Here is a 20101-nt window from a genome sequence, read left to right on the forward strand (position 1 = left end):
CAGAATGTGGTACATGTACCAAAACTTGACTCATGTAATGTCAGAAAGGGAAATGCTGCCACATTGACAGTGGTAACCCTGTCACATTTTGGTACAGGTGCAATCAACTACGATGTGATGGGTGTTTTGCTATTGTCAAACAGAGGTACATTTACCATTAATTATGTATTTTTTGCAAACTTAAACTGGAGACATACAATAAATTTCTCTAAAAACAAAACAAAACAAAAAAAAAAAACCTGACTAACAATACAAAACGAGAAGTCCACCGCAAAGTTGCAGAAGTAAAAAAGTAACATGTATTGTATATGACAAATATTCATAAAGTATTTTCTTAATTGTGGAAAAATACGAAAAATGTAATTAAAACATATGTAAAATAGCGAAAACAGTATAACGTACCCTATTTTAATTTTAGTTGTTTAAGCACGAGCGACAAAGTGCAGTGCGCGTACCTTTAAAATAACACTACAACTGCAATGCTGGATTTTTTCTCTTGAAAACAATAAGTAAAATAAAAACACTAATTGCCTAAAAAAATAAATAAATAAATAAATAAATAAATAAGCTTTTTTGTTACATTGTTTCGGTAGCCGTTGTATAATGAAAAACAGTTCAGAGATGGGTACACAAATAAATTACACCAGTTATAATTAACGAGGCCAGTAAAGCGATAGTAAAAATGTATATGTAGTAAACAAGTATTTTTCTCTCATATTTTGTGGAATAAATGAGATTTGCCAAGAACGTTCCATTGTAAGTAAATGTGCACATCAAATAATGTAACAAACCCTCTCGATACCATTCATAATGTTTGTAACTGTTGTGCCGCTCGAAACAGTTCTACTGCAGTACTAGCAGCATCCTGAAATGTGATCACTCCCACTCCCAGCTCAAAATCATGCTTGAAACCTCCAGAAAGTGCCCATCCAGTTTATACTAAAAGACAACTGTCCAAAGAAATATATATGGCAATAATATGTTCAAAAAATAAAACAACGGTTTTGTTCAGTCACATGATTACATTTTCTTTTGTTTTGCAATGCAGTCCTTGACAACTTTCATGAAAACTTTAAATGCCCCGCCTCCATCACGCTCCTATTGGTGCTGGGCCACTAGCATTCTACGAGGTTGTACTAAAATCTGTGTTTTGACAGGTTGATGACCTATCAATCAAAGAAAAAAAAAAAACATCATTTTAACATTTCCCAAGCTTATTGGGGAGTGGGATCAGCTTTGTTGGTACAGTAGCTGTAGTTATATATATATTTTTTTTTCCTCGTACCGGTTCTTGTTACTTTAAAAGTAGTATTTACTTATTCTTCAGACGACATAGTGAATTTGTTGGAAAACATTCTAAACGCTGAAGGAATGTAGGGTGGCTAAAGTAGTTATTGAATTGCGCAGTAGTATTTGTTTTGTTTTGACATTGTTGCAGCACATTCGTGCGTGAACAGTATGCAGCTGGCCTCAGTCAGGCGTGCTTCGAAAACAAGACCTCGAAAGTACAATACTGAGCGGTGTGTTTTTAGTTTTAGTTTAAAGGTGTAAACCTTTAGCTATGAGTGACTCGGATATACTTTTCACATGTTCTAGTCATGTTTCTATCGGATTTGCCGAGTCCTTCCAAGTTTTTCCAGGGCTATTGGCGGTAGCCATAGTTATAGGGGTGATCATTGGAATCGGCGTAGCAGTTCTGTTGTACAGATTTGTACTGAAGCCAGCTGTGCTCGGGGAAAAGGTAGGTGCCTAACTTGATATTTTCGCTTTCAGGTGTTCCTTTTTATTATTTATATTTGTTTATTTATTTATTGTTCAATTTGAAAATACCTATCTATCTATCTATCTATCTATCTATCTATCTATCTATCTATCTATATATATATATATATATATATATATATATATATATATATATATATATATATATATATATATATATATATATATATATATATATATAATACACACACACGTTATCGATTGCGACATCATTTATACACTGGACCTTTATTTAAATTTTCATTCAGCTAAGTCGAAGACAAGAGGCCTATATGGTTTATTAACTTAACACTGTATTACTGACTCTGGATGTCGAACTGTCTGGCCCACGGAGTATAGGATATATCATATAGGAGTTTTGAGGTTTTACTGTATGTCTGTTGATCGGAACCTAATAAGGATTATTATTGGATTATTATTATTATTATTATTATTATTATTATTATTATTATTATTATTATTAATATGGTCTTATCAGCTAAGGTGAAGATAATAACGTTCCATGGCTATGAACCCAACAAAACTAGGCTTGTTAAAATTAAAAGCTTTTCACAGTGAATCGTTGGGCTTGTCAAGTGCTAGTGTGTGTGTGTGTGTGATATATATATATATATATATAATTTAGCTGAAAAGCCTTGTAACCATGAAACCCCCCCAGTTTCTAATGAGCCTAATGTTAACAATTATTCTGTGTGCCTCACTCAGCCCTAAATCCTGTAACCTAACATTATCATATGTGTCTGCCTATTGTAACACAAAACTCTTTAGGAAATAACTAATCTGTTTCTACTTGTTGCTGAAATATTAATTTTAAATTTCATTCAGTTTCAGGAATATGATTCAAAAAAACTTTTTGAGAACACAGACCTGGACAAAGAAGACAATCAAAGTGATTGTGCCAGTTTTGCCAAGAAGCAATCTAATAGCAATTTCATCAGTGATAAGGTGTGTATTTTATTGTTACCTGTATTCAACCTCAGTAGTGTTTACTGTGGTTTGCCATGGTGCAAATGTAACAAAATGCAATAAAGCAGGGGCTCCCAGAGACACGGGTATCCTGACAGAGTACCCCCACCCAATGGCAGGTAAGAAGTGTTAATTTTTCAAAGTTGTACAGTTCTGCTGTTTCTGCTTGGGGCTTTTGCTGCTTTCTACTTTGTACTAACAATACACTGTTTCATTTTTAGGAAAGAAAGCTTCCTTTAAACAGTGATGTTGCTGCTTTTGCTTTAAGGGCAAAAGTTGTCTATCCAATCAACCAAAGATACAGAGTAAGTTATTTTATCTTTTTTTTTTTTTTTTTTTTTTTTTTTTTTTATTTTAACAATTTGCATCCTTTTGAATGAGAAATGTATCTGTCATTGAAATATGAAACAAGTATAATTACTGAAACTGGATTAGCATAATTCAGTTATTACATTAAATAAGGCATGTCTTAACATTCTTTAACTGTGGGTCACATATCTAAAGATTTAACTTAGTTATGGGATTTATTTGTTTATTTATTTTTAAACAAAGTAGCTCCCCTATAAGCTCATGCTGAAAATGCAATACCTGTAAACTATACCAGAACCAAACTGTGAAAATGTTCAAACCAGACACTGTGAAATGTAAAAAATGATCATGATTGTGGGACTTTGCAGTTTTAAAATTGTTATTTGTAATGGTCATGTCATGTGTGTGTTTGTTTTTAGCTTTGGTGCTGTTAATTACACAGAGATATACACTGGCTCCAAGGTGATTACAATTAACAAAATGAGTCACAGCTTTACCCAGCTAGCCCTACAGTTAAAACCATAGCCTTTTTATGTTTACCACATGAACTTCATCACCTTGATTAACCAGACCAAATGTCACTGGGTAAAAGTATGCATTCATGAACAAGCTACTCTTCAAGAAATATGTTTTTTATTGTGTTGTCTTATGAATAGAGGTAATAATAATAATAATAATAATAATAATAATAATAATACTTTTTTTGTTTTTCTTTCCAATGCAGCCTTTGGCAGATGGAGCTTCCAATCCCTCACTACATGAGAACTCTAAGCTGGTAATCCTGCCCAATCAGATGCAGGAGGGTTCTACCTCATCCAGCCTTGAGTCACTAAGCCAAGATGATGAAGATGACAGTAGCCATTTTATATCTTCATCACCACTCCCTAAAGAATTTCAGAATGAAAAGGTTATGAAACTGACAAGGTTTCCAGAAACACTCATTTACACCAGGTACTAACTTGAATTGTAGGGATACACCTTATACATTATTATTATTATTATTATTATTTATTATTATTATTATTATTTTGTAAGTATCTGTATCTGTTTGAAGTGCAGAATTTTACAGCTTTATTTTCTTAGTTTTACTGCGACTATAAACTTGCTCTGGGATGAACACAGGATTTTCATGGTCGGATATTCGCTCGTTATTTAAATATTCATTTGAACATTCGGTCATTTTTCAAAAAGTAATAAAAGCCATTATATTGCTCTGAACACAGACAGAGACTGCATAGCAGCAGGGGGTGTGGCCATGGCGCCTGTGTGCGCTTTTATTTTATAGCAAGACCTTACAACATGTAACACGTTAAAATAAAAAATTAAAGAATACGTTGTGAAGGACTGACTTTACCCCAGTGAATTAACTACAAAACAAAGCATGCCAAATGGCTCTTCAAGTTAAACGTTGTTTTGTTAATTCCTGAAATAAATTGTCCATAATGTTGACACAGCATTTTATTTTATTTTTTTTTTTGTCATTCCTTGCCATTGCCGTTTCTTCACAGTACACAGTCGCCATAGACACGTTTTCATGAAGTAATAACACAAGGTTTACTTGTGCCTTTTTATAGCTGAACAAGTAAACAGACTGAAATTTAACTTTAAGCACTTCAAATAAAACAAATGTGGAAATGGTTCTCGTTTATTACATTCCACATAACAAAGTCACAACAAAAAATACATATATATGTGTGTGTGTGTGTATGTGTATATAAAAATCACAACACAACATTTTCAGGAAGTTGGGTAATGTTTAAGTGAGGCATTTCCAAATGACGTGTTTGCCTTTTTTTTTGTCCCATGAATAGGGCCCTACCAAATTCACGGTACATTTTCTTAAATTTCACGGTCATAATATTTTAGAAGTCTTAAATTTCACGGTGGTGTAACAAAGTGGCCTGTCCCTCACAGAGCCTGTTTCCTGGTTTCTCAGGACTAGTCTGTGGATTTTTGAAGCAGAACATCTGATTCTCCGGGCAACTTCTGTCTGACAGACCGCCTTCAGTCATGCTGATAGCAAGCAGAAAATCTTCATTATTCAGGCGGGGCGTGGTCATGTCATTCATTCATCATTCACTGTTCTCGCGTTAATTAAAATCACGTCTTTTCGAATGTCTATTGATACAGACTCTTAGTCGACTGATTTTGGCAATTTTAACTCAACTCAATTACCAAACACTGAGCACCTGGCATTTTTATGAAATCACATGACTTGAGCTCAGTATTGTGTTATCCCATGGAACAATACTACTCAAACAATCACCAAACCTATCTGCTCACTATTTAAAATGTAAATGACATTATGTATGTGCCCAATTAGGTATTAATGTTAAACTTACACCATTGCATTTTCATTGTGCATCAATATATACATTTTTGTAGGGTTGAATTTCAAGTAGAGGTGGTAAAGTTCAGTGCTCTTTCAGAATCACGTAGTCTGTGACACCTGCGACTTAATCCCAACCTTAGTTACCGGTAAATCTAAAACGGTATAGGTTGATCAAATCGATACCTAATATTTGGTTAAGTTGGTAAATTGGATAAAGTAACAACAAGTAGGATTAAGAGTTGAACAGCTCATTCAGATTAACATAATTGCGCCACTGTACCAGAAAATATATCCTTCTTAAGTAATCATCACTAATATGCATCTCTCCTTTCCAACATGTTTTTCTGCAGTTTTGATTCTCGGATAAGCCTTTACAACTTGGGCTTACAGAGTTTGGAGCAATTGGACACAGAACTGAGGGAAGAGAGACATATGGTATGGTGAATCCCGTACTCCCATGATGCTAAGTTTTTTACTTTCCAGTAAAAAGGAGATGTTTTATCATAAAATCTTTTTTTTTTTTTTAGCTTTTTCTTCAGGTGTTCAAAATTCTCCTGAATGACTGGTTTCATAAGGGGATCATTGATGAACCCTTTTACAGCAGTACTCTTTTATTGCAAGAAAAGGTGAGCGCTGCTCATTTTGAGTTTGTGAGTCCTACAATAAGTTTCTGGCTGATGGATCCGCAGAATAAAATGTCCTTTCTGGTTTGTGGGTTTGCTATATTGTTGAAACCCAAAATAGAGCTCTGTCTACAGTATAGCAAGTCTAAAACATTCATTATATCATGCCATGTCCACAGTATAATAGCAGCTACACTTACAAATCTGTTGAGTGTAAACCCCTGCACAGTAAATTCAAAACATGAAATCCCTTCACATACTAATAAAATTTCTGGCAATGGGAAAATGCAAGCCTCTAACTGTGAGTAAAACTGTAAATTATCCTTGATTCGCCCAGCGACTTCAGTGAAAAGCAGCAATGCTAGCTTTTATCTGAAATATATACAACAAAAAGGCAAGCTGAGGATGTATCAAGATATGTTATAACATAACTTCATCTAAAATAAATACAAATTTAAAAAAAAAATCATTATAAATAATTAGAAGTAAATATATAATATGTGTTGTTTTTTTTTTGTTTGTTTGTTTTGTTTTCCCAGGAATTAGGAGAGCTAAACAAGCAATTACATTTAAACCAGCCAGACATGGAAAGAGCTGGGGATCCTGATGCAAGCTATTGTACTTCTGAGGACATAGAGAAAATAGAAAAGCACTGTTTGGAAAATGGACTTCGAATGGTATCTATTGTAGTATACGTTTGTGATGAACTGTAAGCAAGTTTAGTCCAGCCATGTATTGTGTGTGTGTGTGTTTTCTTTTTGACAGAATGTATTTTTTACCTACAGTATGCATTGTAATTCATGATCTGGACCCATGTTTTTTCCACATACAATTCTTGGATTTCTCCATGAATGAAAACACAAAATGTATTACTAAGTTTCGATTTCTTGATTTCTACAGATAGCAGGTTTCAACAAACAGGTTGAAGGCGCTTGTCAACACTTACAAAACAAACCCACACTTACAAGTGAGGTAGTGAACAAGTTCATTGTGAAACTAACTGAGCATCTCTTGCACGTGGAGAGCCTCATGAATGAGACCCAGGGTATGCATATAATGGTATGTAAAAGTGGTCTGCAGTGTAATAATGACTCCATTTAGTGCGTCACTGTATATGTATTTTAAGTACAGTGTATATTCATTGAATTTCTGTGTTCATCATTTTGTCTTGTTTTTAAGAATATTGAAGAAAAACTCATTTGGTGGGAGTACATAGCAGGCACACTTCAGGCTCAGCTGTGGCTTGTACAACAGGAAGGAACTTGTCGACTAAAGGTTGCAGCAAAGGTCCTGGAGCATCTTACCAGTGATGGTGAACTTGCTTTTCAAGAAATGGAGAACATGCTATCGGATCTACAGTATAACTTCCAGGAGGAAATCAAGTTGTACACCAGTGGTAAGTAGTTCTATTTTATAATGTCAATGGCAACCTGATTAATTATTAGATTATATTAGATCCCATTAAATTTTTTCAGTCTCTCCATACACACTTTGAACAAGTGCTTTTTGAAAGCTAGTATGTTTGTTCAAAGTGTCTCTGTACTTTTCGAGCCAGCAAATTATTTTTGTTCATGTCTGTTTGTGTTTAGAGTGTACGAAGCACACCAAAGGCCTTGTTAATGAAATGGTCAAGAAGATGGATTCCAAAAAGAAGAAACTAAAAAAGAGACAAGAAAAGGAGAAAATGCGTGTCCAAGATAGTGTGCAGCAGATCTGTGATGCCATGGAGTTTGTGAATGTTGGTTTAAGTTCTGGGTTAAATAATAAAAGACTTGTTTCACCTGAATAATTAAGAGATAAAGCAGATGGGAATTCATTGACTTATGCCATACAAATATATATATATATATATATATATATATATATAATATATATTATATTATATATATATATATATGGGTGGTGTGTGTGTGTGTGTGTGTATATCTGTATATGTATATATCTATATTTGTGTATATCAATTAGACCCTGAGATTTTGTGCCAATCAGCTTGCAAATACTGATGGTGTTACCTTTTGGCAGTGCTGGCAAACCATACTTAATACTAAAATGTACTGTAAACTATTTAACAAAAATTTTGGTACAGTCCAGAAGGTCCATGCATTTACACGTTCCTCAAGTATAAATCAGCTGTACAGTTTCAAACCAGGTAATTGTGGTTTTGTTAGGTTGATATCATCCAAGCTTATCACTGAAGCATGTTTTCTCTGTGTAAATTTATGCCCTTAATGAAAAACAGAATTTATCATTTATATACACATACATCTTTTTTTTTTTTTTATTTGTAGGTAATTTTAATAAAGTTTGTGACATAAAAACTTCAGTTTTGTTTAAAATAAACATTGATATTTTGTTTGTTTTTTAGGCCTACCATAGTCTCTTGGCGAAGCAGAGGCAGGACTCTAGTGATATGGAGGGCGTGGAGGACATGAGAATCATTGATGGCATAACTGATTTGTGGAAGGTGGGAATTTAGTTTCATAGTATTTTTGGCAAATTAACACATAGCTTTGGGGTTTTAGTTGAAACCTGCGCTTTCTGTTGTCAAGTTCCCGAACTGTCTGGACAGCAAACACATTCACAAATGCATACATAACCCTCTTTTTAGACCAAGGCCGCGGCCCATCCAATAAAGTGGTTAGTACAGACACTCGAACTTTCCCTTGAAAGGGCCTTTTGGGGGGCTGGCTGTTTCCAATGACAGGTGGTATATAACCTTAAATTTAAATTGGAAAGTTGGAAATGTGTCATGCTGTATAATACAAATGAAGCTTGTCTCTGAGGTTCATTTCATACTATTAATTTTTGGTTGTTTAAGAGGCAGCATTCGTCTTGCTCCGAGAAGATGGAGAAAATGGTGAAAGAGATGTTCCTAGTAACCCTACCGAGCCGCACAGAATTGCCTATGAAAAAATGTGAACTGCTGAGGCAAGAAGCAAGGCAAGATTTAAGTGCTCATTTGCAAACTGAAGAAGCAAATCTAAAAGCCTATTTAAAACTTTTCAAAGATCAACTTGTACGGGGGAAACAGGTGAGCAGGATTAGTTTAAATCCATGAGTGTAGGTATGGTATAACATCTTACTGTTACTTTATACTGTATATTTTTCAGTATAACATCTTACTGTTTATATATTTTTTAAACTGTCAGTGTCATTGATAATTTAAATTTATTGTTCATTTAAAAATAAAAAAAGCTAAAAGCATTTTACATTACTAGTACTTTTTCTTAGGGGTAATCCTATGATAATCAAAGAAAGGAGGGAAGGTTGATGCTATCTGTGATTTCCCCAGTGCTGTAAAATGTTTTTTAAAATACAGATGTAAATTATCCTGGCAGAACAGTCTTAAATTAAATTGTACTGTACTGTGTGTTACACATACTACCTGTGTAGATCATACAACAGTCGTCATGCCAAGTGTTCAAGATAACTGACTTTGGGGAACTGGTCAAATTGCATGTATGTAAATATATGTATGTTAAATATTAGGTGGCATTATGAAACATTTGCAGTAAATGCATGTGACAAAGTGCCCACCCCTGTGTGTATTTTCTGTTATATGTTGCGTGTGATGTGTTAAATGCTGGTGTATTGTCATTGGTACAAGAGATATAAACGGGTCTGTGTTTCACGTGTGTTTAGGAAATGTATATTTGTATTTAGGCACGAGGATTGCACAGCACTTCACGTGCAAGTAAAAAGTAATATGTGATCACGGGGAATTGCAGTTTATTAATTCACGTGCAGCTGTACCGAGACTCCAACTGAATGATTGATTAGCAATCGAGTCTTGGTACAGCTGCATAAAAACAGCATGTTTTCACCCACTCGGGGTTGGGTGTTCGGTGAGTGGAGAACGGGAGAGAGAGGAGAAATTATTTACAATTGCTATTGCGTGCTAGTGAGACCAGCACGATGCTTGGTAATTTATCAACTCACCGTGTTTGTCAGTGTGTCTGTCCGTGCACCGTTTTGTTAAGTATGGTCTGTTTTTTGTTTGTCTCTTTTATTTTGGCGTAGAGTGCCGTGTCCTGTTTCTGTTTGTTTGTTCAACCCTTTTATTTTCAATAAAACAGCGCAAGCAAGCGTCGTCATCATTTCATTTCATCCGTCTTGTTTTGCGTATTCATTTCCTGGTTCTGACGCCACCCACTTCGGCCGTCTCTGTGACACATGGTGTCCTGCAAGGGATAACAGCGCCTCCAAGCGTCAGACCAGGAGAGGTGTTTTGTCAAAAAAAAAAAAACACAACAGCAACAACAAAAAAATAAAAACAAAAATAAAACATGGAAGGCTGCCAGGACCTGGAGGAGTTCCTCGGTGGTCTGGAGGACCAGGGCTGGTGCCTTGCCTGTGGGGAGTTCGGGCACCCGGTGGTGCGCTGCCCCTACCAGGAAGGAGAGGAGGAACTGGCGCAGGAGAAGGTGAGGAGGTGGCAGAGAAGGGGAAAGGGGAAGAGGAAGGCAGACATCCCACCGCTGTCTCCAGAGCCGCACCAGTCCCCTGCAAGTGAGGGAGAGCCGCACCAGTCTCCTGCAAGTGAGGGAGAGCCACACCAGTCTCCTGCAAGTGAGGGAGAGCCGCACCAGTCCCTGCAAGTGAGGGAGAGCCGCACCAGTACCCTGTAACAAGGGTAGACTACACGCCACTCCCACCTCCTTCGCCAGGAGACTACACGCCACTCCCATCTCCACCACCAGGAGACTACATGCCACCTCCACCGGCAGGCGCAGAGCAGCAGGAGCTGCCTCTGCCTCCGCCACCTCCACCGGCAGGCACAGAGCAGCAGGAGCTGCCTCTGCCTCCGCCACCTCCATCAGCAGGCGCAGAGCAGCAGCAGCTGCCTCTTCCTCCGCCACCTCCATCGGCAGGAGCAAAGCAGCAGGAGCTGCCTCTGCCTCCGCCACCAGCAGAGGGTGAATGCCTGCTGGTATCACTTCCCCCACCATCACGAGGAGAGGAGCTGGAGCTTTCTCTGCCTCCACCTCCATCAGGGGGAGAGGAGCAGGAGCTGCCTCTCCCTGCACCAGAAGGACCAGGACTAGATGCATGCGGTCCTCAGCAGCCCTTTTATAGGCTGCTGAGAGAAGCACTGGGAAGAACCGCCCGTCCGCAGTGGCCGAGACGAGGGCCAACACCCGCACCCCAGCTTGTCCTGACTCCCTGCCTCACTTCGCCCAAGGATGCCTGCCTCGCTTCGCCCAAGGATGCCTGCCACGCTTCGCCCAAGGATGCCTGTCTCGCTTCGCCCAAGGATACCTGCCTCGCTTCGCCGTGGGGTTGCCCGCCGCTCAGCATCGCCCGGGGTTGCCCGCCTCTCAGCATCGCCCGGGGTTGCCCGCCGCTCAGCATCGCCCGGGGTTGCCCGCCGCTCAGCATCGCCCGGGGTTGCCCGCCGCTCAGCATCGCCTGGGGTTGCCCGCCACTCAGCATCGCCTGGGGTTGCCCGCCGCTCAGCATTTCCTGGGGTCGCTGTGACTGCATCGCCTGGGGTTGCCAGCCGCTCCGCTTCGCCTGTGGTTGCCAGCCACTCAGCATCGCCGGGGGCTGCCTGTTTCTCTGCATCGCAGCAGGAAGTACTGTGGCCGGAACCCCACCAAGGGGAGCTGCCGGCCACGAAGAAGGGGGAGGAGGTCTGGAGACCACCAACCCCAGCAGCAGTTTCCCTGCCGGAGATCCTGGGGGATCCTCCCACTGCAGTTTCTTCGCTTCATTGCTGCTGTCAGCCTGACAACCTGGGGGCTCCTTGAAGCCTCTGGTCCTGGCCCAGGACTTTGTGCTGGACTTTTGGGCTTTTAAGGGGGGAGGTGGTCATTGAGGCCATGTGTGCTTTGCACGAGGGGGGGGGGGGGGGGGCTATGTGACAAAGTCCCCGCCCCTGTGTGTATTTTCTGTTATATGTTGCATGTGATGTGTTAAATGTTGGTGTATAGTCATTGGTACACAGGATATAAACGGGTCTGTGTTTCACGTGTGTTTAGAAATGTATATTTGTATTTAGGCACGAGGATTGCACAGCACTTCACGTGCAAGTAAAAAGTAATGATCACGGGGAATTGCAGTTTATTAATTCACGTGCTTGTTCATTGTTAATTTATCAACTCACCGTGTTTGTCAGTGTGTCTGTCCGTGCACCGTTTTGTTAAGTATAGTCCGTTTTTGTTTGTCTCTTTTATTTTGACGTAGAGTGCCGTGTCCTGTTTTCTGTTTGTTTGTTCAACCCTTTTATCTTCAATAAACTGGCACAAGCAAGCTCCATCATCATTTCATTTCATCCATCCTGTGTTGTGTATTCATTTCCTGGTTCTGACGCCACCCACTTCGGCCGTCTCTGTTACAATGCATTATGTTCATACTTTATTACTTGTAATTGTCTTTCAATACAATTTTTATTATTACTAGCAAACAGGTGTGATTAATCTATCAATAGAAAATGTCAAGATTAAAACCCCTAATCAATACTGTATGCCAGTGGTGACCAATACCTGGATCGCAAAAGATTTTTGGTGGATCTCGGGACAAATCAAAACAAGCACTAACTTATAAGCATGAAGAGAGCCTTCAGTTTCTGCATGAGATTAAAAAAATGCATGTGAAAATGTACATTTAAATTTAGGCGCATGTGTGACTAGAAATTCATAAAGGTTGGCTATAAAAAATAAACATTGTATTTTTTTTTCAGCTGAAAGTATAAAACAAACAAAAAAAACACCTCACAGTTGGATCTAAGCTCTCATAGCTCAATCGTAATGTAGTCTGGGAATGTATTTTTTTGGTGTCCACTGCCCACTGTTAATCATACATAAAAAATTAGAAATCCCATACCCCGCCAATTACACTGGCTACTTCCAGACCATTTTAAAACTTGTCAAATCAAGATGAGGAAAATAAAAAAATATTTTCATGTGATTGGAGAAGTTTCAAAAGAAAACCACGATAATCAAAATTCAGATATATTGACGTCTTTACAAGAAATGAGCAATGAAGGTATGTCGGAAGATTAAAGCGAACAGGGAACCTCGATTTTTCCCTGGTTTAAGTGACAGTGTTAAAAAAAATCAGTTTCTTACACATTTTGTCAAGATGCGGGGAACTGATGGCAGGCAAGAATGCATTTTTAACCGGGAGCCAGAAGGTCAAACGTGAAAATATTGTAGCGTGCACGGGGGAGGGCAGTAGCAGGGCTGGTAGGTGACATAATCACATACGAAGACATAAGCCGGATATACACTCCGTGCAAAGGAGCTGGTTCTTTTGTACAGCGGTATCGTCGCTATGCTTCAGTGCGAGAGGTTCTGGGTTTGTGCCCGCCCTCCGCCTGTGTGTGGATTGCCTCGTCCTGTGTAATGCGCCTGCCTGTGTTAACCTAGATCGCTAAAATATTTTAAAACGCAGTGCTTCAAAATGGCACGCAATGTTTGGAGAGGCATACGTCCAGAAAAGAAGATAGTACCAGACAGTTAAAAATCATTTAAGTGAAAATAAATAAATAAATAAATAGAGTTGTCCATTATAATTTTGTTGATGCAAAAGTATTGAAGTGCACAAGTGTTGTGTAAGAAAGGAAAGAAAAAAGATACCGAGTTATTTAACAATAAATTTGAGCAAAATTGTTTTTTTTTTTGTTTGTTTGTTTGTTTGTTTTTTTGTGTGCCCCTAAATCTTTCAGTGTGTGCCTAAATTTTAGTAACTTTTTTTAAGGCACACACGTGAAAAATGTTGGTAAGTTTCTGTTTTATAACTATCTATGCTTAATATTAAAAATGCTTTGATTTCACGTTTGTTACATTTTTGTTGTGGTTGTTTTGTTTTATTATTGCTGTCTCTTACATATTTGACACCATTATTTTAAATCTTGCTAATAATTGTCGGTCACAGCTTATTGGTCGATTGTGGAGCCCGTTGAGATCCACCAAAATGGATCTCAGTGTTTGGTGTATTGGCCATCACTGCTGTATGCTGTTAGGTACTTGTTGTTTTTTTTATTATTATTTTAAATGTATTATTTATTTGTATTTGTTTTTCAAATACTGATATGTAAAGTATTTTCTTTTATGTTACTTTAAGGGTTGGCTTGAAGAACAGTCGCTGTCCACAGCCAGGCTAAAGCACCTCGCTGAGCAGCAGGAGAAGCTTCTCCAGGGAATTCTAGTCAGACAAAGAGATCTGCATGATGGGTAAGGGTACCAAATTGTTGCACTGTTGCGGTGCCTTGTAAACATGTTGGTGTATTCTGAGCTATATATATATATATATACACACACATACTTTTGGAGACAGTAAAATATAGTAATTAAAAATATAAAGTGCAATATTGTATACAGTAAAATGATCACTAGTTTTGTACTTTGAGAATTAATCATCCAATTTGTTGTACCATTCAAGTCGAGCCACAACTCCATCCTGAGCAGTTAGATTTGTTTTTCCAACACCTCAGAGAGGATATATGTATCAAGTGGTCCAAGTCGACTGCGATTTCTAGTTTTACATCTATCATATCAGTTTTCTTTATTAGCTTTCATAATTCTATTATTTAAAATAATTTATTTAAATGATAAACTGCTTCATCCTGGTACCTTTTCTTTTGATCACATGGTCTAATTGACAGTAAGTAACAATTTTTTTATTTTTTTTTGTAGAAATGGAAAACTGATTCAACTGAAACATTCCTTATTTTTTCAGTCAGTCAATAACCAGTTTTCAGCTAGACAGTTCAGCCTTGGAGCACTGAAGGAAATTAGACTGTCAAGGCTGAAGTGCTTGTTGAATGAACTCCGCCAAGAACGCACAAAAGAAATAGAAAGTGATGACCTGAGTAAAACGCCAGGAAATCAGCAGAAGCTACAGGATAAGGTGGTTTTGTTTAGGGTTAATCTACAAATAATACATTTGGTTAAAACGTATACACCACTTCTTTAGTTTGTGTTTGTGACATCTGATTTGTTTGTATTTTTAAAGGAAACCAGCATTTCTGAAGTGGAGAGGAGACTAGAGCAGGAGACACAGCTGGTACGACTGGAATTTCAACAGGAGCTTATCTCAGAGCTGTGTACAGCTGCTGAGCTTTTACAGGACCACACGGAGCATGTGATTGGACATGCTCTGGTTCTGAACGCACGTCATCAAGTAGCACAACCCACCTCTGAGGAGAATGAAGGCTTCAAGGTAATTCTAAAAAGTAGATTCTGTAAGTTCCATTATTTTCTTTCTAGTCAGCTTTGAAATAATTTTTATAATTGAATGTATACAAGCTCAACAAATGCTGCTTACAACAGGAGATCTTGACATTCATGCATTGTTTGACAAGTATGGGCTTGAATGCTTTTTGCATTTTATGGATCCAATGCTTATCAAAAAATGCACCAGCATCATTATTGTATTCTAACAAAAAGGGAATGAGCAGAGGGATCATTAACCTTGTACAGGGTGTGTGCATTTTGAACACATTTGAGATGTAGGTATTTCTCTTCAGTACCAAGGTGAGGTTACAGTCAACTCTTGAGAATGAAAAGAATGTTGAAGACAATCCAGTTGTATTGACATGGAAATATACTGACAGGGAAGCAAGGCACGTCATTGGGTTTCATTTTTCTTAATATAACTGGTTTAACTCCAAGCAAGCTTTATTGTTAACCTAATTCCTGTGACCTTGCTTTTGAAATATACTACATTATCCTTTTTAAAACACTTTATACAGCATTTTGCTTACTGTGTATCTCTGTGAATTAAAACAAACAAAAAAAAAATAGTGAGGTCAAACTTGTAAACAACCTCGTCAACATATATTATCAACAAACACTTGCATAAAAATCCCCAAATTATTCAACAAATTGCTAGCTTTTTAGGTTAAAAAACAACTCTTTAATTACTCTAATAAAAAAAAAAAATTAAAAAAATGTTTTTTTGGTTTTAAAAAAAGAGCCAACTGTGAAAATGGAATATGTTTACAGGTCCTGTTGAAAGAAGCTGCTACTGAGAGTGTCTATGTGACCAGGGAATCTGTTAATAAACTTGCACAGAACTATTTTACTCGGTTAGAGAACATCACAGAAGTCTTGGAACATGATAAACAGCAGCGTTTACGACATCTAGAAGGTAGGTGAATGGAGCAACAATGGCAGGGTTATAAACCCGTTCTAGCCCTGCACCAAGTCCTGGGTTTCAGAACTCCCCTTGTTCAGGCATATAGAATTCAGTTTCCAGCTACTCTGAACTAATGGCAGCAGGAATGAAGGCTATGACACACTGGATCCTTTCCATCATTTGCCACCCATAATCCATAAATGTGGTTTGCAAACTGATTGCACACCAGACTCCTTTCATACCTACACATTCAGCACACATTTGACTACTTTTAACAACTCCACTATGCATGAAGATCAGTTGCCATCCTACTGGAAATATCATTGATTGATGCATTTGCAACCTACGTTAAATTCAGTTGAAGAAGCGTATCTGATCAATGGCCACAATTCCAGAGTAAGTAGCTTTACTTATAACAGTTGTTTATGTGGCTATAGCGAAGGAACATTATTATTCATATTTTTAACTCCTGGCATCTGATGATTTCTAAAATATACAGTACTTAAATAAAGATGTTTCTGAAGCCCACGACTGGTTGCTGGGCTAATATGAGTTTCTATTCCTCATTTTTGTATAAGACCTATTGTTGCAAGTATAACAGTCTTCTATATTTAGTATTTATTTTTCATTCAAAATGACTTTGCCAAGTGAACTAATAAGTTATTCAAATATTCTGTTAATCGGTAAACTTGCGACCCTGGAAACATGTTGTTCATTAAACTTTTAAAATTGTTAATCTAAAAACAGCTTGTGCTGTATAACAGAGCCACCATAATACAGTATGTAAGCAATACAAATGACAACAGCTAGTGTATGCTTGTTATTGCATGTAGTAAGCTTTCCCAAACCTATTATGTTTTATCAGACATCTGTAAAAATAAACAGATAAGTCAAAAGCAGCTAAATGAATCCCTTCAGAAGGAGCTTGCTAATTGGAGTAAAAAACCAACATCGACTGAGTTTCACCAAAGGTACGTCCACCAAGAGCATGCAGAACTTCAGTTGCATGCATGAGTGAAAGTAGCCTAGATTTTAATGTGGCATGACATTTTCTTTCATATAAAAAACATTCAAATAATACTTTTGTTACTTAGAAATGGTCAGATAGAACCTGGCTTCTTGAGCTTGTACTGTGTGTGTTACCATACTTAGACTTCCTAATTCTAAACCACGTCAGGCAAGTTTGACAAAATGATTGAAAAAACAATATAATCATTTACCCCAAGAAGCAGCTGCAAGAAAATAAACTGACGTGCTGATAAGAGGTGTTGTGTGTGGTGTGGTTTTTTTTCAGTAGCAAGGCAAAAAAAGACAAAGTACTCATTTAAATGTATTTAACAGGTTTCAGTGGTATTGGATTTGTCTTTTTTTTGGCCCTATAGAGTAGTTTTGCAAAAGAAAAAAATCCTGACCCAGTATGATTTGAATCATGAAGCAACACTTGAGTTTCTAAGGCAAAAGAAGTCTGTCCTTGATCATATGGAAAAACACCTTGATGGACAACTGCAGGTACAAATATATTGAAGTTGGGTTGTTTAAAACTTGGGTACTAGAACGGTTTTGTATACCTTTTTCTAAAGAAAACATTTCTAACCATTTAAGATTTTTTTAAAAAAATGCAGTATCTGAAAAATAGAAGAAATGGTTCTTACATCTGCTGAAAAGTATTTGCCCATTAAAGATTCAAAGCATTAGTATAGCTTGTATGTTTGTCCAAAAGCTATTTCCGAATTTGTTAATTTAATCCCTGGTTGTCTCTCATGGTCTTGTTTAACAGGAAGCAGAGGAAATCTTCATGACACAGCTTGCAGCATTAGCTAGAGTTCCACTGGGGAGGTCAAATTCCTGTACTAAGGATACCTCTTCAGGTAGGTACTGGTAGCTGGGTTTTCATTCATTCAGGAAACAACAAAGGGACAGGAAAGAGCTCTTAGAAATGTGAACATACTATACATTAAATGGTGCTTATATAAGAGTGGTGTGCTAAATGTGAATCTGGCTACATGTGAAATATTTAGCACTGGATGACAGAAGAGCTGTTTCCCTATGTAGTAGATTATAACACAGTGTAACTTTTTATTTATTTTTTTTTTTTTTTTGTTCCTGGGTAGTAAGTGTTATTTCCTAATTGCTGATTCCTCAAAAGTATAGAAAATGGCTATTATTCCCCACAAACTTTGCTTTTGTGACCAGGACAGGTAAATTTCAAAATATCACTTTACAGTTTACAGTATAATCTTAAATCTCGAAAAACTACTCACTTCTAAATCTTTTGTTGTCATTTTTGTATTACTTTAGTATAAATACATGTTAATTTGGATTCATATGTTTTTTTCTGACTTTATGTGAATGAAAAGACACACATTTGCCCGTTTTCCCATTGGAAATAGTGATATTTTGAAATATCACTGTCCTGGGTCACAAAAGCAAAGTTTGTGAGGAATAATAGCCATTTTCTATACTTTTGAGGCATAAGCAGTTAGGAAATAACACTTACTACCCAGGAACAAAAATTGTGTTACATAGTGTAATCAAGAAGTTAGAGTGACAGTTGAGTTAATTTTGTTCTGTAAACTTATGTAAAATACAAGATATCTCTTTCTTTACATTAAAAGGTTTCCATATTGTTTCTAAAAGAAAAATAAAACCACAGTGTACGATGTCATCTGCAAACCCTATATCAAGTGTGCAAAGTAAAACTGAAAAAATGTGTATTTTGGCAGAAGAGAAAGGAGTGTCAAGAAAGAAAAGATCCAATAATCTTGATGGCAATGATGATGGCTATTCAAAGTCAAAGATTAGGCTTTAGCACATTCATAAAAGAATGCTCATCGCGTACAAAGGCTGATCTTGGTCTAAAATCCCTAAATACCCCTTAGGAAATCACTTTATTACAATAGAAATACAGACACACTGTCAGTCCACTGAAAGTAGAGTGTGACGTTGTAATTTTCCTACAATCATCAACCAGCTTTGAAATTGTTAAAATGTTTATTCAGGGGCAATCTTCCACTGTTTGCATTTTTACCTGTTTTCAGACATGAAAAAAAAGTCAGCTACTTTACACAGATCGGAGGAGCCAAAGAAAAGTTGGAAAAATCTTCAATCATCACTCCCTCAGACAACGCATATTGAACTACCTAAAATAAATGACTAAAATGTGTACTTAAAACAGAGTTAGAGATAGGGATATTTGTAAAGCAAATAAGGTTCTGTAACAAGTTTTTGGGGTCACCATGGGTATTGTGAAAATGTTAAGTCGACATACATTTTTTGTCCAATAAATGTACATATTCAATCTTTAAAATTACAATTGGTACTTTTTTTTTTGCTGATGGATATTATCATATTTCTAATATAAAAATCCAGTTTGTACTGTACAGGTTGTACATATTTTCTTTTCGTCTGATTTTGGTCGCCTGGTCCAGAGAACCAATAGATCTAAATCTTTTGCTTGGCTTTTTTAAATTTATTTTTCTTTAGCTCCATCTACTGGAAAAAAAATGTATACAGACCTCTAAAGGGGTTATGGTACAGTAGCATTGGAATTCATAAATTGTATGACTTTTCATAGACAAAGAGAAGGAGATATGATCCCTTTTATTGGACTAACTAAATAATAATTTTTCACAAGCTTTCAAGACCTCAAAGTTCTCTTCTTCAGGTGAAAGTACTTCCACCTGAAGAGACCTTTGAGGTCTTGAAAGCTTGTGAATAATTATTATTTAGTCCAATAAAAGGTATCACATCTCCTCCTTCTCTTTGTCTGTCATCTCTGGACTAATACGGCTACCATTTCATCTGTCAATGACTTTTTATGAAAGTTGGTTTTTGTAATGAAAGTGATGTTCTACCTCTAATGTCCACTGTTTTCTGAGGAGTATTAATGCTTTAAAATCATTGTACTTACAGCATCCTAGCTTTATTTACATTATCTTGTCTTCCTTTAGTCATTGTGAGAATCTTGTGACTTTTCACTTGCTTTTTTACAAATACAGCCCTATGA

General features: G+C 37.2%; 1 protein-coding gene across 1 annotated transcript; it reads left to right on the top strand.

Annotated features, from left to right (window-relative positions):
- Positions 1-1204: 1204 nt before the first annotated feature.
- Positions 1205-19731, top strand: LOC121324688 (ellis-van Creveld syndrome protein-like). Its single transcript, XM_041266809.1, has 20 exons — positions 1205-1741; positions 2608-2727; positions 2970-3053; positions 3782-4008; positions 5740-5824; positions 5917-6015; positions 6552-6689; positions 6913-7071; positions 7192-7408; positions 7602-7750; positions 8378-8476; positions 8831-9043; positions 14080-14189; positions 14652-14865; positions 14971-15177; positions 15963-16107; positions 16961-17066; positions 17478-17604; positions 17873-17963; positions 19134-19731. The coding sequence occupies exons 1-20, from the start codon at positions 1562-1564 to the stop codon at positions 19250-19252; spliced, it is 2889 nt and encodes a 962-aa protein (XP_041122743.1). The 5' UTR covers positions 1205-1561; the 3' UTR covers positions 19253-19731.
- The last annotated feature ends 370 nt before the right edge of the window (positions 19732-20101 follow it).

The sequence above is a fragment of the Polyodon spathula genome, chromosome 1 (genome assembly GCF_017654505.1).
Source record: "Polyodon spathula isolate WHYD16114869_AA chromosome 1, ASM1765450v1, whole genome shotgun sequence".
Lineage (NCBI taxonomy): Eukaryota > Metazoa > Chordata > Actinopteri > Acipenseriformes > Polyodontidae > Polyodon > Polyodon spathula.

Excerpts from the sequence above, each read along its gene's own strand:
- LOC121324688 (XM_041266809.1), top strand. The coding sequence starts at position 1,562 with ATGAGTGACTCGGATATACTTTTCACATGTTCTAGTCATGTTTCTATC. Across the intron at positions 14,190-14,651 it reads CAAAGAGATCTGCATGATGG|AAATGGAAAACTGATTCAAC; the intron begins GTAAGGGTACCA and ends TTTTTTTTGTAG. Across the intron at positions 17,605-17,872 it reads ACCTTGATGGACAACTGCAG|GAAGCAGAGGAAATCTTCAT; the intron begins GTACAAATATAT and ends CTTGTTTAACAG.